Source organism: Typopeltis vanoorti, chromosome 12 (genome assembly GCF_054136105.1).
Source record: "Typopeltis vanoorti isolate ZY-2024b chromosome 12, IOZ_Tvanoo_1.0, whole genome shotgun sequence".
Taxonomy (NCBI): Eukaryota; Metazoa; Arthropoda; class Arachnida; order Uropygi; family Thelyphonidae; genus Typopeltis; species Typopeltis vanoorti.
Window position 1 is genome coordinate 38,647,436 of NC_143560.1, and position 25,020 is coordinate 38,672,455.

A 25,020-nucleotide genomic window follows, 5' to 3' on the forward strand; every position below is an offset into this window, starting at 1 on the left:
GAAAAACACATTATTTTCCAATCATTTCTGTATTTGTTTTTACTTTGACTAAACGTATTAATATAAAGCAAAACGTATGCTAAGTAAACCTAACAGATAAAAATTAACAGACTTCTGCTGACAAGCAGTTCGAATATATCTAACTGCTTGTCAGCAACTCCTTATGTCTTCACTGATAGTGAGTTTAAGCTCGCAATGGATCGAAGCTTTCAGAAAAGAGAGTTTACGTGGCTGTAAACACAAACACTCGTATGTCTGTAATAGTGGTTGTAAGGTGGATTTTTGAGACGGGAGGGAGGGAATGAAGAAAGAAACCTTACATGCTCGTGACTAACATAAACGAACTCAAGAATCGGCGAAGAAAGGTCTAAAAAAGCATGTGTAATAAACAACTAGAATCAAATTAATAATGGTCTTTCTTTGGTTGTCTAGCTCTTTGAAAACAAACGCCATTTCCAAAAGGCTAAAGACGTATCTCCAAAGTATCATAAATAATATGATACTTTGGAAACTCTCTCAAATTATTTTTCTCTTTAACGTAAATATATGCGATGTGTAGAATTATTTATGTTTTGTTAACTATTTTCGTTTTCACTATTAATTCGATTCATTATGTATTATTTATTCATTTTTATTATGAATTACCATTAAATTTTTAAAAATTATTTTAGTTAAAGCATCATCATCATCATCATCATTATTATTATTATTATTATTATTATTATTATTATTATTATTATGAGAGCGCTGTGTAGGCATACGAACGGGCGCACGGCGATATCGCTGCTCCAGTTTTTTATTGTTTTAAAGTGATTCCAACTCCTGTTTTAAGTTGAAAGTGTTCCCAAGTAACCCTACTTATCACGCCGAAGACAGTGATATAAACTTCAACGAGATCGGCTAAGAAGAAACCAAATTTTGAAGTGTTGAAAAGTGAACAGAGAGGACCGTGGTCAACAATGAGCAAAGAACAAAGGACGCCGTCATCTTTACAATCACGCCAACTGCCTAAGGGAAGAAAGGTGAGTCATGAAGTGTATCAAATGTCTGGAGGATTTATCCTCAAACGGAAATAATATAACTTGTACGAAATGCAGTAGGATTCTACACTTTAAATGTGCTGGCTTTTCAGAAACAACCGGGCAACATAAATATAAATCCGATGTAACACGCGAAGAATGGAAGTGCCTACTCTGTAGGAAGAACAAAGAAACGCACTAAAACAGCCATCTACAACACAGCCGATTATACCGGAGGCAAAATCAGACCAGGAACTGAACAGACAAAAAATGCAGGTGAGTTCTATAATTTCAACTCTTTAAATATACTAGTAGGAAACGGTCTAGAGCCCATAAAAGCCAGTTTAGTAGATCTTGAGAACTCCTTAATAAACAGAACGAACAAATAACAAACAAATCTAGTGAATATGAAGATTTGGTAAAACATAATAATTTAGCAGTGATAGAAGTGTTGCAAACGGTAAAAGACATTAAAAAGAGCATTAACGCACTAAATGACAGGCAATACAATTTGATGAAAGATACATCCAAACTCCGTCAAGAACTTCATTCTCTAAATCTACAAAACGAACGTTTAAATCAGCAACAGAATAAAGAAGATCTTGTCATAAACTGTCTTCCTGAAAAGGACCTACAGAAAACCTGAGAGACGTGGTTTTAAAATTAGGCCATGCAATTGATATACCCCTTCAGCTTAACGACATTCAGACCGTAAATCGAATTCCTAGGAAGAGCAAAAACCAAGGCTTGCCACGACCTGCACCAGTCATAATTCGTCCTAAGAGAAGTCCACAAGAGACAATCTCATAAAAGCCAGCAGGCAGAAAAAACCAGTTGCCAAGGACTTGAACGCACAGGAAGACAATACCCCAAACCTCCCATCCGAATATTTAACACCATTCAACCAGAATCTGTTGTACCAAGCAAGAAAATCAAAAATGGAAAAAAATTACCAATTTTTGTGGACCAGAGATGCCAAGATATTCATAAGGAAGTCACAAACTTCAAAGCGGATACAAATTAAAAGCTCAGAAGACATAGAAAGGCTGCCACTGTGAATAAAGCCTCCTAATTAGCTCAAAAAGAAGCCCACAATAAAAAAGAATGTGGATCATCAAGACAGATGCAATAACACCAGAATATATCGGCAATTTCACTTTGATCAGACCTTTCAGATCATTTATTTAACCCCCCAAACACCTGCCTACTTCCAACACAGCAACCAAATCAATAATATATATGTAACCAGTGTCATCCTCAGATGAGCAAAGCTTCGAGGATGCAGTTGAGACATAACATCCTAGTAATAGTATTTATCTAACATTATTTATTTAACATTCTGTAATGAATTCTAGTAGTAAACAGAAAATGTGATAAATAATACTTCAGTCATATATTTAAGTTTAAAATTATATATTTAATTTACAATTTAAATTTAAAAAAACTATTATTATGTAAACTGCAACATAAGTAATATTGTTTAACTTGTGAGTTATTGAACGTAAAGCATTACTATGATTATTATTAATGGTAATAATACACACTTTTTACTCGTGTCAATGAGAAATTCTGCAAATGATAATGATATACGAGTAATTATCATTTTTACTGAACCATTTGCAAGAAAAAGTTGCATTGTTTCCTACATTTTAGTATATTCATGTAATTATTTGAGAGATAATAAACTATTATTGTTAAAAAATTATTATTATTATTATTATTATTATTATTATTATTATTATTATTATTATTATTATAATTTTCTTAATAATAATCATTAATTATGTATTTTCGAACATAAACCTATGAATCATGCAGCAGCTATCGAGGTGATTGTGTTGCTAACGGAACTTGTCCATGCTCTTCAAAGATAGTCAATGGTGTGTGTCCATTTGGAAAAGAATGCTGTTCGGATAGTTATTATTCATGCATCACTTACAGGGAATCTTTAACTTGTGTAGAAAATGGAACTTGTCCATGCGACTCAAAACGAACTTACTACACGTGTCCATGTGGACAGGAATGCTGTTCGAATAGATCTTCATGGTGCACTGACAATGGTGCGATATGCAAGGAAACCGGAACTTCTGATTGTAATGAAATGTTGTCATATGAATGTCCATGTGGACAAAAATGTTGCTCTAAGAATTTTAGATCGTGTACAGATAAAGGAGGAATGTGTGTTGCAAATGGAACTTGCACATCGGATTTAAAGTTATCCTGTTATTCTTGTCCATCTGGGCAGGAGTGTTGTTCGACAAGGTCTTTTTCTTGCTTCAGAGGAACATGCGTTGAAACAGGAACATGTGCATGCAATTCGATTGTTTATAACGAAGAGTGTCCTTGCGACATGGAATGTTGTTATGACACTTACATTTCATGCCCTGCTACTAACGCAACCTGTGTGCAAAGTGGAACTTGCACATCCACAGTGTTACCGGGTGAATCTTGCCCGTGCGGACAAGAATGTTGTTCAGATATTGCTTATACATGCAGCAACTACAGAGGAACCTGTTATGATTCCGGAATTTCAGATCTTACTGAGAACCTCTACATTGACGGGATAATGGCGCTGGAGAATCGCTGGAATAAATGTATTAGTCTTAAGAGAGATTATGTTGGAAAAATAAAAATAATTTTGAAATTATAAATTTGTTTTTTCATTGTTAGGTTGAGAACTTTTCAGATCATCCTCCTATAAGAATGCAGTGGTTCTGCTTCTTAGTACGGAGCTCGATCTGAGCATCTTAGAACATTACAAATTAGAATATCGGTTAAAGAACAGGCCCGTACACCCGTTTATTAATATTTAGGAGAAACATCTAAGATAAGCTTTTCCAGATGAATTAATAACAAATGATATTGACAAAGTTTTCATTCGAGATTTTCCTTGCGAAGGCAAATCACAACCCTATCCTATTATGTGCGATCATTTGACAGCCACCACTAGCTCATCAAATGATATCAGTTAATGAATTAAATTAAATTAAATATAAATCAATTAATATGATTAACCCAAAGTTCCAATATTAGTCATAAGGTAATCATCTAATAGTTATGTTGGTTAATATCATAACTGGATAGATATGAGTTGTTGAATAGGGTAGTATTGACAGTTATAAACTATAGAACAACATGCACGCCAACATGTATATAGAAGATCATGTACGTGATGATGTCTTACGATACGTAAGACATCATCACTACAAACAGCAAACAACAAAGAGGAACTGAATAAAAAAATATTTACATAATAAATTTATTTTTAATGTGGCATACGTGTTATTCTATAGTTATGGATAATCCACAGGTTTCATTATACAAGATGTTATAATCCACTTCAGACTCACGGAAAATATTTTGAGTAATTGAAACGTCGCTATCTCCTGATTTACATTTTTTTTGCAGAGTTGAGCATGAATGTCAAACTCGTCTGCACAATCTTTGTCGCGATTGCCACGGAAACATTTTTCTCTGTCCTGTGCGAAACCATAACGTATAAAGAAAAAGATGGACACCGAATGGTTGAAATTTCTTATGATTTCCGTGATGGAAGGCGCAATATTCTGAGATGCTATCTTTATGGGGACAGGTGAGTGTTTTGTATAAATTTTATTCCTAATGCAATCTCTTATCAGTTGTGATGCGTAATACTAAGACATGCGCAGTTTACTCCCTCAACATGAAATGATAAATGGAGATCCAGGTGTTCATTTATTTAACAATTCTTATCATGAATGGAATTAAATGTATTTCCTTTGGCATGATCAAATAAGCTTATTCTTGCTTAATATATATACCATATAGTGATAATTTCCACAGTATGGAAAACAGGACAATGAAAGCACTGAAAGGCCCACAAAACATTCAAGGGAATACAGCTTGTTGCAAAAGGTCTCAAAATCGTATTCAGATCACTTCATATGGCAATTATTGCACATAATCTTTGCTACTCGATTTCTCCTCCATCGTAAGATTTTCGTCCATTTTATCCCTCAATGATTGGTTTGGTTTATTTGGATTTTCGGCAGGAGCAACTGAAACATTATGAGGCCAGCGTATTATATCTGTTAATTGTGTACGTTCTAATGACTGATCTGCCTGTTTTGCACGATGAAAAACCCGAGTTTCCGGGAGGAATAACATTTTCACCACCATATGAGACCAGATGCTTCACCTTTAATTTAAAAAAAAAAAGAAAAAAAGACGTGATTCGAACTAAAACCACAACGTTTAATAACTATCCAAAATCTGCGATCCAGTTACAGTATTTTAACCTTATAACCTGTGTTTACTATTCGTTTAAGCTAAAATATATTAAGAACATGAATCTGTGTAGCTCAGTGGTGTTTGTACTCCTTAGCGATAAACTGCCTGAAGAAAGAGCATCGGAGTTCAATTCTAGTCGCCGACTAGAGGAACTGTTTCTAAGCCTTTTTTCGACCGGTTCCCGAGTTAGTCGATCTCTGACATGGGCAACCAGGTTTTTTCTTCCGGAAACTCTGGTTTTTCGTCCCATAAACTCAAGAAAATCGACCGTAGAACCCACATTATTTCAGACATTAAATACGAGTGTTAGGGTTAGAGACCACGAGATGGCAGCACCTGTTAAGCCTCTCTTAACTGCGTGCCACTTAATTAGTTATAGCCTTGGGCCAGATATCTCTGATTGGCTGTCAGTGGAGATTGAACTGCCCACTCAGTTTCCAAAAGTTAGATAGGGCTAAAACGGCCTCGCCTACTCCTTATGCAGGAATAAAAAGGCGTTAGCTGATTATTTTTCTGACACCTCCAAAAAGTCCAAGGACTCATCGTGGGAAGGCTATTCTACTCCACTCCTCTACACATACCTGTCTCCCTGCTACTTCCCCCTACTACAACCCCCTACGCCTGTCTTCCCCACATCAGTACAGGAACTCATGACATGCCTGCAGGAAGAATGGTCCAAAATTCCCATTTCTCTATCATATGATTGTGGAAAGTATGCCCGATAAGATTGCTTCAGTTATCGCAACGAAAGGCTGTCCTATGGGTTTTTTCCGGGTTTCTGGAGCCTGTGTAGCTCAGCGGATGTGGCGTTTGCACACCACGGCGCTTGGCCGCACGAAGGAAGACTTGGTTTCGAGTCTAGTCGCGGACTAGAGGAAATTTTTCTAAGCCTTTTTTCGACCGGTTCCCGAGTTAGTCGATCTCTGACACGGACAAGTGGGTTTTCCCTCCCGGAAACTTGGGTTTTTCGTCCCGTAAACTCAAAAAAATCGACCGTAGAACCCACATTATTTCAGACATTAAATATATTGTGTTAGGGTTAGGGACCACGAGATGGCGGCACATTTGAGCCGTCTCTCTTCACTGTGTACTGCTTAATTAGTGATAGCCTTAGGCCATCTATCTCTGATTGGTACCAGTGGAGATTGAACTGCCCACTCAGTCTCCAAAAGTTAGATAGGGCTGAATGGCCTCGCCTACTCCCCGTATACGGGAATAAAAAGGCGTTAGCTGATTTTTTTTTTTTTAATTTAAGGCGGTATTATATCTTATTAAGGTGAGCACCATGGATGTTTGTTCCTCACACTGTTATCTCCATTGCCTTCTTTGCAAGCATTGTATAATAAGATTTTAGAGGAGAATAATAATTAAGCGTCTTTCAATATTACATTCACTCATGAAACGATGCAAATTTATCATATATTTAGTATCATGGGAGAGCTGAGTAGTTAGATAATCTGGTAACTCTGCTCAAGGCATCCGTGATATTTTGCACAGATGTTAAGCATTTCGAGGTCCATATGTGGTAACGTGCTGAAAATATTGTAATCTACAGGTCTGAACCCGAATTACAATCAGGTATATCTGAGGTACTAATGATAGAAGCCGATGTCTCCTTAGGGAATGCTAGTTACTTTTTATTTTGGCATATGAAGATGGGGCAACAGCAAGTGCTTCCATGATGAGAAGAGAGCCATGACATGAATTTTCAGGGAAGAGCTACAGCCCCCAGTCTTTGATGAATAATGAGTATTGTCCATCGGCATGGTCAGGTGATCATGGACCACTCTGGAGCAATGGAAATCAGTCATACAATGCGATGAGTTATGCTACCAGTTCGTCTCGTCTGGTGGATAAACACGTCCATGGAATCTGCAGCTGATATACAAAACTTTTTATGAGTATTTTGTTCCAATGATGAAGTCTGAAGGTAAAATGTGATTTAGAGTTGCTTCCCGTGTTTGGCTTAAGTCTTCTAATCATAATATATGCAGCCCTGACCGCTAGGTCTCACATTGATGTTCAACAAAATCGTCTGTGTGTGTATGCATTTACCATAGCCCTTCACGCACCAGTGAGGAGCTATGGTACATGGTATATGCTATGGTATATGCATACAGTATTGATTATATATTTAAAAATAATGTCTTTGTCTTTATGTCTGTTCATTTCTTCCATTATTGTTTCACTTAAGGAACACAATTGAAGAAGTTCTGCAAGTTGTGGAGCCCTTAAGCATCCATGAAGTAGACAGTCCATCCATGAGTACATTAGTCAATCAATGTGTTCAGTTCTCGCAGCTAAAAATGAGTGGTTCGGTTGAAGCAAGCGAGTACTCTTTGGCCAGCACAGCAAGTATCTTCAATTATTTAGTTATATTTCCAGGTAAAGTTTTTTTTTAGTTGAAATATAATTAAAATATGCAAAAGGTCAGTTAGAAATGTGATATACATTCACACGTCTATGAACATGTAATTCGATGCTTTATTTAGTATATAGAATTGGATTGGGAAATTTTACGAAATTACCCAAGTATTCAGATATACTACAACATACTACACTACGCACTATACAGATCACCTCCAAAATAAGAAAATTCCGTAACTCTATACAAAAAATTCCTATTTACTTGTCACCATTTGAAATAAGCATAGTACAGTACAGTACAACGCATCCAAATCAAAGATAATCAATTTAATTGCTTATCCGTTATGTTAACTTACTGTATTACAGCATTATGGTATTAATGGCTTTAAAGAATCCTACTGGAGCGGCTGTATGTCAGCAGTCTTGATGATACCTTTGGTTGAAAAGACCTGGGTTCGCATCCCGTCTAGGACGAAGAATCTTTTCAATTAAAGATGAATTAGCCGGTGTCATAAGGCTGTGCAGAGTTTTCCAGAGATTCCCATGATCTTTCAGGATTCTTTTGTTCAAATTTTCAGGCCTATACATCTCAGCAAAATATGCCATAGTACATGCATATACACAACTAAATATTAGTACTTACAAATAAATCCTAGTTAAGGTGGTAAGAGGCGAATACTGCCAGCCTATCAAGTTCTAAAACGTTAAGTTTTTAGTAATATCTTCTATTCATTTGCCATCTGCTTAAAGCTTACCTTTAAGATATGAAACTTAATGTCTATTACTAAAATAAAGAGCCAAAAGGCTTGAGTTTGGCGATGTAAAATTGTATAAATCAAGTGGATATTAGATCCAGCATTATTTCAAAGCTAAATCTAGAAATTGTGAAAGTTACGTAATATCTGCTTGATATATACGTAGGCTGTTCAATAAGTAATAATACTATATTTATACAGAAAACAGATTACCTTTAACCGTCATAATTTACATGGTCTTTTTCGAAGCAACTACCATGAGACGCGATGCATTTGTCCCAACGTTGCGTCCACTTAAACACATGTGATAATCCGTTTTTTGAGAGTTTTTTCAAAACCGCCTCCGCAGCTTTTACACATGCTTTGTTGCTTTCGAAATGGCGGCCTCTTAGTGGTTTCTTGAGCTCAGGAAACAGCCAGAAATCGCATGGTGCGAGATCAGGACTGTATGGAGGGTGTGGTAGGATATCTGTGTTGTTCTTCTGCAAAACGTCCACTACACAACCAGCAATATGTGGCCTTGCATTATCGTGGTGCAATAAGAAGCCATTCTTCAGCAATGGACGCTTCCTTTTGACGTGCTTGATGATAATCGCTGCTGTGTTGATCATTGTCTCTGTGATGGACGTTGAAGGTCTTCCCTCAAGTTCAAGATCTTCCACATTTTACCTTCCTTCCTTAAAAGTTTTATGCCAGCGAAAAACACTTGCCCTCGACATTGCTTCATCGTGGAAAGCTTCGCGTATCATGTTAGAATTCTCCGATGCCGATTTTTGCAAACGCACACAAAATTTAATTGCATAACGCTGTTCCAAGGACGCTTCCATTTCGTAAACTGGTCGCGCCTCGAAGGGACTCCGAAACAAGCTTGCGTTTAGTCACGTGACACTCTGGCACATCAGTCCGTATACGCCATCTATCAACCTCTTTTGTTAATTAATACAGACAGCAACATTTCTTTATTCCACAGAAATTAATATTGTGATGAGTAGTTTCGCCACAGTAAAATTAGTCATATTACTTATTTAACAGCCCACGCATATATTTTTACATCGCAGAACTGAAGCTTTTTGCTCCTTATTTTTCTTAATTACTTTTACGCACCGACGCGTGTTCGCTTACGAAAAATACATCTCTCTTGAAAAATGCATTTCAAGTTCCTTAGCAGTGAACGAGAGTTTTTGCTTTCTTAAGATTTCTGCCTGATCTCTGAGGAAAACCAACTAGTTCGAAACAGCTGTCAGGTCAATGAAACCTTATCAAGCTGGACCAATAAAAGGCGAATATATAGACACTTGGGCGGCGCCTATGTCTTCTAAGTGGTGGGTGGTCCATATTATGTAGAGAATTCATGAATGCCAGGGAGTGTGTTCCCTTAAGCTTAATGTTTATTATTAGGTAACATAATCTTAATACTGCTGATATTTTTGATGGGTTGTGTATCCGAAGATACAGGTAGGTTCTTCAGAGTGTTGAAGCTTCAAGAAAAAAAACCCAGCAGAGGACCACCCAAAGAAAATTCGTGTGGGTCCCGTCAAGAAGGTATGAAGTAAATATACAGCATCAACTGATCTAATGAAATACGGGCAGATATTTTATGACTTAAAACAGGACTTTTTAAAAATGGCGATCCGTCGCCATGTACTGTCTGCCAAGTTGTTTGCACTGGTGTTCGATATATTGCATAATGTGCAATGCTAAATTTTATTTATTCTTATTACTCTTCAACGATTGTTAGCAACTTAAAAATATTCCAAATATATTCTAAAACAATAAAAAAATATTCTAAAGCAATATTGTCATTTTCTGCAGACTGAACAAGCAAATGAAACGAGGTACCTAGTATTGTTAACATATTTTGTTAAATTCATTTTTCTAGGTTTCTTATTTTTAAAAATTCTATGGTATAATATATTTATACACATATACACCATAGTTGTCATGAATAACGAAATTCATGACATGCTCGAAATTGTGTATATTTAGATTTAAAAAAAGTTATTGCGTTTTATTCCCTGATAGGGAATAAGCGAGGCCGCTTTAGCCCAATCTAATTTTTGGAGACAGAGTGGATAGTTCACTTTCCACTGGAAGTCAATCAGAGATAGCTAGGCTAAGACTGTCTCACTAATTTTAAGTGGCATCCACTGAAAAGATTGGCAAACAAGTGCCGCCATCTCGTAGTCCCTAACTCAGTGTGTTTAATGTCTGAAATAGTATGAATTCTACAGTCGATTTACGGGACGAATCATCAGAATTTATGGGAGAAAAAACCGCCTACCAGTGCCAGAGATCAACTAGCTCGGGAACATGTCGAAGAATGGCTTAGAAAAAGTTCCTGTAGTCTGTGACTAGAATTGAACCTAGGTTAATTGAACTTCGGACGAACCAGTCTTGAGGATGGCACACACCACTTCCACTGTGCTACATACACTCCCTTATTTAGATTTATTATTTGTAATCCAGACTTGTTCAGTCTTCATAATTGTAATGACATGCACTCCAGATAGTTGGAAATTCTCTTAATGATTTGTCTCCAGAACGAGCTACCAGATAATATAAATAAATAAAAATACAAATGTATATAAATATAAAAGTAATAAAAACAGAAGAATGAAATCCTTAGCTGATCTACAGCAGTAATTTTCGTTAAGTGGCATCCAGTGAAAAGACTGGCAAACAAGTGCCGCCATCTCGCGGTCCCTAACTCAGTGTGTTTAATGTCTGAAATAGTATGAATGTATTCAGAAAGTTGTCACTTTAATCAAGTAGAATTTTTATGAATATCTAATCTAGAAAGATGTGCTTGACCAAGCATAAACTGAGTATTTTACTAATTGCTTGTCAAATTCTTTAAGTAGTCTCGGGTGCAAATTGATCTCAATATATCGTTATATTTTTAATTGATAATTTCCTTAAGTATATGAAAACACCTGTAGTATTAACTTAAATAAACAAACCGATATGATTCATTCAATGTTATTTTCAGGCACAAAGTGGTGTGGAGATGGAGATGTTGCTGATAACTATGACGACCTCGGTCCAGAGATGGAGACAGATGTTTGCTGCCGAGAACACGATTATTGCAATGATACAATATCGAGCAAAGAAGAAAAATATGGACTGAAGAATGATGGATGGTATACAAAGTAGGTGCTCATATTTGTATTACCAAAAAGCCTTTTGAATCCATTAAAGAGACTTGACCAATAAATTGAAACGCATCTATGCTACTCCAAGAAATGAAAAATATCATTTTTTATTTCTTGGAGTGAACTTATGAGAACAAGACAAGAATTGATGTTACCTTGGCTATTTAAACAACACGAAATCTACCCACACCCGGTATATTCTTTTCATTAATTATATATTCGCATTAAGTACGTTTTACTAGCTTGAACCACCATGCGTCAAATTGACATGTTCAAAAAATTACAGCCAGAAGTGAAGACAAAAGCTCGTTCAATGTCCTTATAGTGCTTATAAGGACTGGCTTAAAGGGGCAAAGCAAGAATGCTTTTCATCTTCCCCGTTATCTGTAGAGGACAGTGTAGGGATAAGGTGTTATTGAGCTATTGAAGCTCTGATCATGGCAGGAGGGTAACAGCAATAGCCGAGCTCAGTTAGAACTTCATTGGCTACAGCATTGCCATCCATTACCCTCCAAGGGTATTAAACATCGCATTTCACTGTGGATTTAATTTTTCTTCCATCTGGTGGATTCCGTTCGTTCAACGATGTAACTTTCAGGAAGTTAAATTCTTGGAAGTGATCTCTCGGTGGGTGTATAATTAATTATTAAACTATAGAGCTTTGTTAAGTTCTTTGTTTTTTTATTTGGTTATAAAATATGAACGGATCCATAATATCCTCCATTATAATATCTCACTTATTTCAAATTAAAGCTTCTCGGATCTGTATACTTAAAAATTTTACAGTTATTATGTTCATGGAAAACAAAATTTTATTTTCTCTTTTTATGAAAACGTCAAATAAGCAGAAATAGAAGCTATTGACGATACATGCTAATTTCGTAGCCGAATATACATATATATAGAAACTTGAAGAGCTTCGAAGTTGCCTTAGCTTGCACTCCTTAAATAACTTTCCAAGTTTCTTAAATAGTCATGAATATGGATTGGTCTGTAAAATAAGCACATTTAGGCTCTTACGCACCGGCTGCTGTTCACTTATGAAAAATACAATTCTCTGAAACGGAATTGCTTTGCCATCGAATTCTTGACATTTTAATATTTCTGCTTGATCTCCGATAAGAATCAATAGTTTAAAAACGGCTTTCAAGCCAGTGAAACCTTAAAGTAAGACAACTCAAAGTAGTTCAAAGTAAGACAACTTCGATGCAAAACATTATATATATATATATATATATATATATATATATATATATATATATATATATATATATATATATATATATATATATATATATATATATATAGATATTTTTTTTTTTTTTTTTTTTTTTATTGTAAACATAACAATCTTATATACAGGATTAACCGGTTTTTGGTTCTCTGCAGTCAGACAGAGAGGTTACATACTCTTGTTGAGGTATGTTACATCGAAGTCACTTATAAGGCTAATTACATTTTTTTTTTTTAAAATAAATTAAAGCCATTAAGAGTTATTTTAACATGATAACATAAGATCTTGTTTTAACATAAGAACATAAATGTGGAAGAACATAGAAGTTACTATTGCACAATATTATCTATTAACATGAGAGTGCCAGCTGATTAACTTTCGCACTGTTAAGCACAACAATCCTTCTTTCTTCCCCCTTTCTTTTTTTTTGGGGGGGGGGGGGTAAAGGTGTCACTTCTATGCTGGAAATTGGATTATAATGCAGTCGCCCTGCTCAGCCAGGAGTTGATTCCGTGGATTCCATTCTTGGTGGAAAAGATCTAAGGTGTTGTTTTGCCTATGGTAGTGATGTTCGTGTAGGATCCGACATCTCACCTTTTGTTGGAAGGCTGCAGTGAGTTGGTCAGTTGCCTCTCTCTGTGAAGTTGCTGTGCTGTCTGGTCTTGTATGTCTGAGGTAGAAGTTGTATATTACCGCTTTTGCGGTGATGAAAAGGTAATTGCAGAATGAATGGTTATTTGGCTCCACATGGACGAGATTGAAATATTCCTCTTCTGTATGAAGATTACCACAGGTAAGAGCTGCCATTTCCCGAGTCAAACTGATTAATTTAGTGTTGACTGGGCATTCCAAGTAGACATGCCGGACCGTTCCTAATTGGTAGCAGAAGAGGCAGTTATCTGAGACGTTTGAGTTAAATTTTCGTAATATAGTAGGAGTAGGTAATACGCATTAAAATTTTTGTCATTTTTAATGAACATATTAGATTCGGTGCTTTCGCCAAATTCCGCTTCCGCGCATCCTTATTTGAAATCTATGGTTTAGAGTGGATTACTATTATTAAGAGAGACCTCCAGGGAGTCAGGGACTCATAGAGGGAAGCCACATGCTACATGCCCAGCTATCACACGTATTCTTGAATTCATTCACACTGATTATGCATACCACATTCAATGGCAATTCATTCCAATCACGCACCACCCTACGAGAGAAAATCTAGTCCTCACTTCCTTTCTTAGCGGCATTCATTCTCAGCTTCCAAGGATGCCCTCTTGTCCTTTCTCCACCCTTATGTTGAAAAATTCCATCAACTGAAATCCTGTATGACCCTTTCAGAAGTTCGTAAATCTCAATCATATCACCCCTCTTTCTCCTGTTTGCCGGTGTCGGCAGTCTACAAATTCTCAACCTGCCTTCATCATCAATGTTTCACAATTCTGATATCATTTTTAATACTCTCCTTTGTACTCTCTCCACTGTATCAGAATCACAACGGAAACCAGACCTGCGCGCAGTAGTCCATGTGAGGTTGTATCAAGGCTTTGTAAAGAGGCAAAATGGCATCCTTAACTATATATGTGAATTGTCTTTATTTATTTATTTATTTTTTGAGTTGTATTTGCGATATTTGATACACCGTCCCTGAACTTCAACTTCCTATCTACTAACCTTCAAGATCCCTAGCCTAATCAGTTTCTTCTATAATAATTCCCAATATAATACGATATTGGATATCTAACATGCCAAAGTGAATGACTTTACATTTACTGACATCCATTTTCCATGCCCACAATTCCATCTTATTCAAATCAGTTCTGCAAGTACTGCAGACTTAATTTGAATTCACTTGATCTGACGCATTCCTGATTACCCTAACTATCTTTGCACCATCAGCAAATAGCTGTATGTCGCTTATCAAATCCTTCCCAATATCATGAATGTACAGATTGAATAACAGCGGACCGATTCTTGTCGTAAATGTTGCAGCCTCACATCTCCCGTACACCACTCTCTAATAGTCTCTATCAGTCAACCATCCTCTTAACCACGTTAATATTTTATAATCTAATCCCATATTCTCCAGTTTATGTAACAGTCTTCCATGCTGAATTCTGTCAACAGCCTTAGCAAAATCCAAAAGTATCATGGATACACCATTGCAAAATCCAATGGTCCGCGAGATTAGTCTAGTTGCGTTGCGCTTCGCAACCATATGCCTGGGGAAGGAGTGTCCTAGGTTCGATTCCTGTCGGAGACTTGAGGAGTTTGAAGGATCTTCCTCAGTTCACTGCTACTTCTTCATCCAGTGAAGAGGTAGCAGTGAAATCAATGTTGTATACACCAGGTTGATAACTTTTAGCAAAACGGGCACTCATTAATTGAACAACCTCTTCTGCATCTGTCATCCCCACACCATCTGCAATTCAGTAGAGTTATTCTTTCATATTTTCCTTTCTTTTACTTGCAGCATGTCCGATAGAATTCTTTGAGGTTGTCTTTAGTTTGAAGAGCCAGTTTCTTTTCATACTCACATTTAGCTTTCACGTTGCATCCTAAAAAAGCCCGCATGGCCCATCAGTTAAATATTCTGTCGCAAATCATTCCCACGTAAATTTTAAATAACAGCACCATACAGTCCATTCAAACACTATGGCTAAAGTGTCGTTTTTTCATATTTTTAACTTGATTGTAGGATTTGGTCGAATTTTAGTTTCATTTCACTTTCTTACAGAAGCCATTGCTCATGCGATTCGAAATTCCAGCAGTGTCTTCTGGACGCCCATAAAGCATCGGCTGATGCTATCGGAAGAATATATTTTAATATATTGCATGCTCGGTGTTTCAAGAACGATTACCCCATAGAGAAATGTTTGGAATACAAATGGTAATATTTATTAATATTATTATTAGTAAAAGTTGTTAACTTTGATATGGCTAGGAGATCTAAAATAAAATAAAAAATATTTTCAGGTTTTGCAACATTATCAAACTAACAACACATCTCAACATGTCTTGCTTCAAAACAAAAATAAATAAATAAATAAACTAGGGTAATCCGAATGCTCCCATAACTTCGTAAATCACAAATTTATTTTTTATTGCGCACATGCTACGATAAGGCCAAAGGGAGAAGTGGCGGGTCTAGAGATTCCAATGAATTTGTTCCCTGAATCCGAAGAAAGGGACAAATGACAAGCTGAGCTACTCATTGCAACAAGTGACTTAACTGCTTCGTCACATCCATAAATCAGACGATGCAAAAGGTCCGCGCGGTTAGCCTAGTGGCTTTGCGCTTCGCAACCATATGCCTGGGGAAGGAGTGTCCTAGGTTCGATTCCCGTCAGAGACTTGAGGAGCTAAAGGATCTTCCTCAGCCATAGCCAAGTTAGCCAGTTTTGGGAGTGGACAGTAGGGTTTTTTCTTCAGTTTATCCTGGGGTTTTTCATCCCACAAACAGGCAAACCGGACCGGTGAACATACAGCCAATATAGTATGGCAAGGAAGGCAACGAGGAACCACCTTGCTCATAGTCACTTCCCTAGTATGGTAGCATAGCTGCCCCCTGCCATCCGTTTGGATGAAAGGAAACTAATCATCATCAAAAGTAAAGGCCTTTAAAAACTCAGGCGATCCGTCAGATCACCAAACTCATGAATGACCCGATGGATCATTTAACTCATAATTCAGCTTTGGTTCTTCTCACTGACAGGCTCACCCTACCACCGCTCATATTCCACGGAAAATCATCCACCAAAGCTTCCCGGATAAGGACCACGTTGGCCAACACTCTCTGAGGAAACTTAACCCTCATTCTACTAAATCAGACCTGTAGGGTATTAATAAATATATTGGATAGGCCAGTAATCCCAGCTACCCCAAAACTCTTAGTCTACTTAGATTTGTGGTGAGCATTATTAATTAATAAATATGAGCCAGCATCCCCATCTGCCTCAAGTTCTTAAAAGAACTGGGAGATGGACTGAGTCCTTGACTCTTTATCCCGTCATCTGAATGAAGTGAATCTGTATGGATGGAGTGTTGTTGAGCTAAAAAGATCTAGTCATGGCTGGGTAACGGCAATAGCCAAGCCTGAGTTAAAACTTCATTGGCTACAGCATCGCCATTTGTTACCTTGGAAGTCCTAAAAAGGACTTTTGATTGGTATCCATCTGCCTCAAATTGACAATTGATATTTATTCTTTAAGGGTGAAGCAAAATGCTTTTCATATTCCCCGCTATCTGTCGTGGTTACAGTGAGGATAAAATTTACGAGCAGTTTGCTCGCCCTGAATGGGCATGGATATTATGTATCGCTGTAGGAGGCTAATATAGTCTTTGGTCTTCTATATTTGAATATGTCCGTTGGCTCGTATGCTGCAGCTTGTTGAACCAAATCGTTGGGATGTGTGGACATCTTTAGAAAAAATTTGGAAGCTAAGGATTGTAGATAAGAGAGAATATAGGGAATATTTGTGTCTTTGTGGAGCTGTTTCTAACATACCACGGGGCGTTCAAAATCATTCTCAAGCACTTGTTCTGCACTCGCTGTATCTTAATATTGTTAGTATTAGAGGTGTGGCTCCAGGCTGGAGAGGCATAGGTGATTATAGGACGAATCGTCATCTGGTATAGCTGCAATTTGATTCTGTTGCTGAGTTTGCTATTTCTATTAATTAGCGGGTAGATCTGAGCTATGGCTTTAGATGCTTTTGCACATGCAGACTTGATATGTTGGTTGAAAGATAGCTTTTTGTCGAGAATCATACCCAGGTAATTTGTTTCTTTCTGCCAGGGAATTTTAGTATTGAATAGTAACACATCTCCTGCAGGAGACATTGGCCTTTTCGAGAAAAGAATGGCTGAGCTTTTCAGGGGGTTGACTTCCAATTTCCACTTGGAGAACCAACCCTCCAGCTTTAGAAGATTTTCTTGAAGCTTTCTGGTAACGAAGTGGGGTCTGAGAGATCTGGTTAGTATTGCCGTATCGTCCGCATATAGTGCTAAAATGGAAGTCATCGGATTGTGTGGGATGTCTGACATGTATACAGAAAACAGCAATGGAGCCAGTAGAGATCAATGCGGCACTCCAGCAAAGATATGGCGCTGGAACGATGTAGAACCGTTAATTTTAACTTGCATTGATCTATTCTGAAGATATGAACGGATTAGATGAACCATTTTTAGTGAGATACCGGCTGAGATAAGTTTGTGCAGGAGTCCAAAATGCCAGATTTTGTCAAATGCTTTAGATAGGTCTAGGAATACAGCTCCTGTGCACTGGCGCCAGTTGTAGCTGGTGGTGATATATTCCATAATTCTGTGGATTTGCTGTGGGTAGTACTATGGTGTTGTCGAAAACCAAACTGTTCTTTAGGGAGGATGTTTAGGTCATTTACTGAGGTTTGGAGTCGTGAGAGGATGACCTTCTCTGCAACCTTACCCAGATTGGAGATGAGACTGATTGGACGATAATTCTGCGGTAAGTGTGGGTGTTTGCCTGGCTTATGTATAGGAATCACATCAGCCATTTTCCAGGTGGATTGCATTTATTATACTGGTCAGATGCACTATAGCTTTTCGAGGCAGCAGCTTGATCACCCTGTTTGAGATGCTGTCTGGTCCAGGAGCTTTATTGTTCTTAAGTTTTTTAATAATATCATATAATTCAACAGGTGATGCGGGTGCAATATGATCAGCACTGGTATCCGGGAGGTTTAGTGCATGCCTAACCTGTCTGTGGATTTTGTACAGATGATTGAAATCAATGTTGTTATAAGAAGGTTTGCACTGATCCTCAAGATTTTTAAGTATGGCTTCTGCCTTATCTGCATCTGTGTGGTTTGAGATTATAGGGGGGAGGGATCTGTTTTTATTTTTGATGTTTCTCAGTAGGCCCCAGATAGAGTGATCAATAGATGAGATAGAGGCTAACTTTTTATCCCAAACTTCGTTTCTATGTGTTTTAAGTGCATCTCTTACTGCTCCATTCAATCTGTTAAGCACTGTCTTATCCTGAGGTGCGCGAGTGTCATGAAATCTCTTCCTAGCTCTGCTCTTCTCTCTGATCAGGCCCATAATGTCCTCAGGCAAACGATCAGGCTTTCGAACAGGTTTCTGGAAGGTTGCAACCATTATAGCGGACTTAATCTGTTGGGTGAGGCTAGTCACTGCAGATTCCGCATCTTCTGGTGTGCATATGTGAAAGACGGGTCCTATTTGCTCCCTCTGCCTCAAACTTCCCCAAAAATGCTTAATATACTTTTGTTATATAATTAACATAATAGTGTATTAATGACTCTGATAATCTTTTTGAAATACAAATAAAATATAATGATAAAATTCTTAAATATTCATATTTAATATAGTTTACGTATAATTTTATATAATACGTTTTTAATTTTAAGTATTTAAATTGAAAATTAAAAACTTATTATCATTAATATTAATTATTATTATATTGTCAAGAGGCTTCAAGCATCAGATTGGATAAATTACAATGTACATGAGAATATGATATGAATGAAAAGGGGCTAAATATGCATTATTATTAGGCTTTGTGGTTAAATTTACTTGGGCCATGTTGATAGTTTCCAAGCGTTTGATAGAATACCAGTAAACATAGCCTTAAGCATGGACTTGGCTTTCACTCTATGAAAGGTACTTTTATAAGCACATCCACCACAGACTATTGATGCATAACATCATAGCAAATTTATCAGACATATAGTAGACTTTTTTGCTAACGTAATCATAGCATTTTTCACGATTACTTCTTCAAGAAGTAACTGTGAAATGCTCTCTCTCTCTCTCTCTCTCTCTCTCTCTCTCTCTCTCTCTCTCTCTCTCATTTTGAAAAAGCAGCCTTTGAAACACTGTTTACAAACTCAGCTATTCGTTTCAAACTGCATTTAAAATATGGCCGTGAACAATTCGAGGAATAGTACACATATAAAAGATCACTGAATATTTTAGGTATGCTCTAAGCCGGGTGGGGGGGGGGATGAATCGTTAAAATATATTAATAATTAATAAACGTTTTTTTTTTTTTGCTATAGCAAAAAAAAACGTGAATGACGCAGTTTCGGGTAGCTGCAGTGGGTATAAAATCAAATGAACCTTGAATTATTTCAGCCAATTCCAATGTTTCAGGTAGCACGTCTATGTTCCATCTATATATACCCTAATCTATTTTGTTATTCATAATAAAAACAAACCTAACAATATCATTTATTTATTTTTGTAGGTTGTTTTTCCATAGAACTTGCCAGTCGTACCAACTAGATTACTCACAGCCTCCCATGTGGCAGTTTTTCGATGCAAAGTATTACTCAAAATAGGATAATATTCTGTAAAATAAACTAGCCAAATAAAGATTATTTTTTGCTTTCATATAAGTAATGGTTATTTCTAGAACTCCATATATTGCACATTTGGATGATAGCATGAACCAACAGTAATTTTATCAACTAAACTGCTTATCCAAAAGATAAACAATCATTATTTTTTAATTAAAAAAAAAACATTACATCTAATAAAATTTGTCCTGTATAAACAGAATCATTTATACTTGATCAGCTGAAAAAGAAATTATAGTAGTAGAAAGGGCTTTAACAACAGTGATTGATTTTCAAGGGAAATCTATATTCATACATACACGTATTGGTATTTTATGATTTAGATCTTTTCCCCCTGTCTGTTTAGTTGATTACAAAGCTAAAAAAGTATCTGTTTCCTGATAATAACGGTATGAAACTCAATTCCAGTTTTAACCAGGTATGTTTCATCTTTGTGAAGGTAAACCAGAAGCATCCAAAAGAAAACCAGTTTGACAGCAAAAGACAATTAACTCAGAGCTATTAAAAAATTGCGCAGCAGGTGAACAATATACCGAGTAGACCATTGCAACCAAACTAATCCACATAATAATATACCGCACGCCACGTAGCAGTCAACTTGTGTATTATTCACAGTAGAATCCATTATGTGAAGCTTATCTGTACAGCAAGGTGGGAATATTTACAAACTGAAGTAGAAGGCGAAAATATATTTTAAGTATTTTAAGAGAAAACTCTCCGATGTACAAAAATAAAAAAAAAAGAAGCAAACTTTTGACCTTTGAATGTCAAAGCAGAAACTGAAGATTTCTATTGTGAATGCTAAGAGTATTAAAAAAAACTAACAAACAGTTTGACATATTTCGTTGGATAATACTTTACCTCGGTTCCCAGTTGGGAAGAAATGAGTTCTTTGAAGAGGGAGTAATAGCTAAAATAAATGAAAATAAATACTTTCAAATAAAAGTCCAATGTAAGAAGCAATACTCTGAGTTATTGAAATATATGTTCAGCCTACCATCACATAAAGCGCATGTGGAGAGTATTTTTTTCTTTGTTTACTATTCAGCGAATCAAAGAAACAGACCTGGACGTATTGATAGTGGAAACCGTATTACAGTGTTCAGTAAATAGACTTGTCCTGCTTTGAATTTCATAAATCTGTACCAAAAGAAAAAAACAACAACTTGTATTTTTTGAACTTATTTTTGCAGTTCATAAAGCAGTAGTATTTGATGGATGGACTGAGAACCGTAATCATCCGAACAACAGACGTCTGCCCGGCTTCACATCATCGAAACTGGGTAGAGGTCACCGCAAATAGGGAACTTTAACTCCTGATATTTCAACCTAAATCATTTTTATGAATATATTAAACCGTAAAGAGTCAAATACCTGATATATTCCAGTCCTTAGAGGATGCTCCTCTAAACACTACTCTCTTTTGTTTACATTTTTTTTACCCGTTTTACAAAATGCTTACACATTTTCTCACTGCTGAAGAAGATGTATCATCCCTTCTTACAACTACAACACTTGTCAAATAATTGAAGATATCAACTGATGAAGAGGAGGAGCCTAAAAGGCTTCATTTTTGGCGATGTAAATTATTAGAAACACGGAATATTCTAAATCCATCCATATTTCTTCTTCTTATAGGCTCTTCTTCAATAATTGTAATTACGCATAGAGGGTTTACTTATAAAAAAAATATCACTCTCTCTTTCTCTCTCATTGGAATGTCAGAACTAGGACAGAACGTTTTTTCCCTCTTAATGTTTCTGCCTGATTCTGATCAGAACTAAACAGTTCGAAACGGCTGTCAGGCCAGTGAAACCCAAAACAACCAATAAAAGGCGAATAACGAGCCTTCTGTACAGAGCTCGTGTCTTTCAAGTAATGCACGTCAAGACAACTCTGATGCTAAAGGTTATAGTCTCATAATCTCTGTAGTCTATTTTAGAAACTTTCTTTAAGTTTCTATTATACATTCAGATATGAAATAAGGATGGATTTATGATATCCTCCAAAGTTAGCAACTATTTCTTCTTCCACTTTTACATTATTAAGTAAATCTTGTTCTTCAAGCAATATTTTCGCTTCTAATGTTTACAATTGTAAACTATGCACCATTCCCATACACAGCCATAGTTAAATATCCATTTTTTTTCTTTTGTTACTTTACTCCTTTTGCAGAATTAGGTTTATCGAATTTATCTTAACTCACCTTTAGTCGAAAGACACCAGATAAAGGTTCCTCATCACTGACGCGAATCGAACCCAGCTCTTTCTAACCCTCCGTCTATAGCGACGGAGGCTCCTTAACATTGCTAAACAGTTATAATTAATCATTTGCTTCACAATTTGCAGTTAACAACCTAAATGTCTCATATATCTCTAAAATTAATTTATTTTATTTAGCTTTTTTTCTTTTAAATTAACTTTTATTTATTTATTTATTTGTAATTTTATTCGTTTTCAATTATTCACACTTCCGGGGTGAATATTATTTTTTAACTTAAATGCTTTTTTTTTTTTCGTTTGTGAAATTGTCCGAGGGCTGTATTGAAGGATTAGATGATGATTGCTTGCTGAATACGGCTTACTTAGGCGATGTGTTGTTTCTCCTCAACCTGATCGATTGTATTCTATGTCCGTAGAATACTACGGACAACTACGACTACGTTCTACTAGAACAACTCCGTAGAATACTACGGACTAGAAAAAAAGAGAGAAATAATAAAAAAAAAACATTAATATGTAAAAGAAGATAAAATGAACACAACAAATACATAATAGCATGTGAAAAGTTAAAATATTGAACATCAAGAAAGTCCTTATAAGGACTGGCTTAAAGGGGCGAAGCAAGAATGCTTTTCATCTTCCCCGTTATCTGTAGAGGACAGTGTAGGGATAAGGTGTTATTGAGCTATTAAAGCTCTGATCATTGCAGGAGGGTAACAGCAATAGCCAGTCTCGGTTAGAACTTCATTGGCTACAGCATTGCCATCCATTACCCTCCAAGGGTATTGGATTGAATGGATCAATCACCGCATCTCACGGTCGAAAGTTTCAAGAAGAAATATAACAGCGATTTAGAAAAAAAAGTGGTGTCCCAGTAAATCTTAAAACAGGCTCTCACATAAATGATCAATATTTATTGACTTCTCCTATTTAAATAACAGAAGATATATAAAATTTTAAATATTGGATAATCAACTAGCGTGAGAAGATTTCGCCATGCTGTGTGTGTTGTGTGCTAGTTGGATTTGTGCATGACTAGGGGAACCAAGACGATAAGGAATTCGTATGCAATGTCTGTTGAAGCATGACTGAGGTTTCCCGGATTGAAAAATCTGCTAGCAGTGAAACTTTTATTCGTCGTCTGCTTAAAAAAATACGAAAGTTGTGTTCTTCACATAAGGAACTGAACATCTCATAATAAAATAAAATTCACGTCTGTTTTTTTTTTGTGTGTGTTTTTTTTGTATTCAGAAATTCCGAATAACTTAAACAGTGAGGGATGCAATAGCAAGAGCTTATGAAATGTTTGACAAAAAGAAGACAGAAATAAAATATATTATGAACGTAAATTATTACTTCATACTTTCTAATATATTTTCCAAAACTTAGTTAAATGACACTCAAAAATGCATTAAAATATCATTTAAATCCGAAGTACATTTTCAAAAATTCATGGCGAGTTGATTCCATTAATCCAACTTGCTCTTATTGCAAACAGGTCATCAGTCATCTGCCATTAGTTGCGCTGCATATTTTTGTGACAATCTATTACAGCTTCGATCGATGTTTTCTTGAAGATATGAACATATTTACTTCCAGTAGATTTCCCACTATGAGAGTTAACATACATTCAGCAAACATACAGTAGTATACTAGAGAAAAACTTGGTTTTAATGGTCGTAAAACTACAGTAAATATTGTTTAAAATTATCATTATCACTCAAAATCATAATGATAATTTAAAAGTTATTCTTAAATGAGATATTTTTAATTATTATAAAATATTTATTAAAAATAATGTGTCAAGTATATTTTTAAAGAGTAGTTTTAGTTAATTTCAGATATTATTTTAAAAAAATTAATAATAAATAGCAATAATTTAATACACCTTTAATTTTATAACTAATGAATTCTTAAAATTCTATCCATTGAGAAACGGATACTTATCTGGTCTCATTCAACTAAAGATAAGTTTGCCGGTCTCTCGCACAGGTAGGATTTATTTTTCGCCCTGAAACTTGGGTTTATCGTCCCTCAGAACAGGCAAAACGGTTCGGTGAATGCACATAGATTTATCAACCTCCTAGATAGGAGGTGGCACTTGAATGGGATGGGCAAACATCCACTTCATTTTTTTTTTTTTTCAACTATTCAGTTTTCTTTCTTCCCCCCCCCCTGTCCTTCCTTCCAGTTCACAAATATGACTAATAGAATAATTTCTTAAATGTACGTAATTTTGCTTCCCTTTACAGGTTATCTCTTCAGTTTGTTCATTATTTAAATAAATTTTTTCATTTAATAAAATTCACGTTTGAGAAGTACTACTTAGGGTTTCGAAGGAAGTTTATGTGTGCAGTCGCCTTACAGTTCATCAATGGTATTTCAATTTTGTAGTGCACATGACCCTAGTCGCGACGACTAATGTCACTAAAGAGCATGCGCACTTTCCTTAGGTAGATATGACATAATTCCTTTATAAGAATTGATTAAAAAAAAAGCATATGCACAATCCAAGCTAGTGTTCAATATTATCACCATTAGCAATGGTAATAATATTTAAATTATGTCGAGTTTTCTTCTTTTCACACTAACGGCATTGTCGCTCTCGATGGAATAATTGCTGTTGTAATAAATTTTGGACATCAT

General features: G+C 36.1%; 1 protein-coding gene across 1 annotated transcript; it reads left to right on the forward strand.

The window, feature by feature from the left end:
- The first annotated feature begins 4,463 nt into the window (after positions 1 to 4,463).
- On the forward strand, positions 4,464 to 20,140 carry LOC150100715 (phospholipase A2-like). Its single transcript, XM_090401978.1, has 5 exons — positions 4,464 to 4,611; positions 7,483 to 7,673; positions 11,400 to 11,559; positions 15,528 to 15,680; positions 20,040 to 20,140. Exons 1-5 carry the CDS (start codon positions 4,541 to 4,543, stop codon positions 20,131 to 20,133), a joined length of 669 nt encoding a protein of 222 aa, XP_090258104.1. The 5' UTR covers positions 4,464 to 4,540; the 3' UTR covers positions 20,134 to 20,140.
- The last annotated feature ends 4,880 nt before the right edge of the window (positions 20,141 to 25,020 follow it).

What these genes read in the sequence shown, in the direction of transcription:
- LOC150100715 (XM_090401978.1), top strand. Translation starts at nt 4,541, where the DNA reads ATGGTTGAAATTTCTTATGATTTCCGTGATGGAAGGCGCAATATTCTG. An exon ending in TGCTATCTTTATGGGGACAG is followed by an intron (nt 4,612 to 7,482) that starts GTGAGTGTTTTG and finishes GTTTCACTTAAG; the next exon opens with GAACACAATTGAAGAAGTTC. An exon ending in AAATGTTTGGAATACAAATG is followed by an intron (nt 15,681 to 20,039) that starts GTAATATTTATT and finishes TTATTTTTGTAG; the next exon opens with GTTGTTTTTCCATAGAACTT.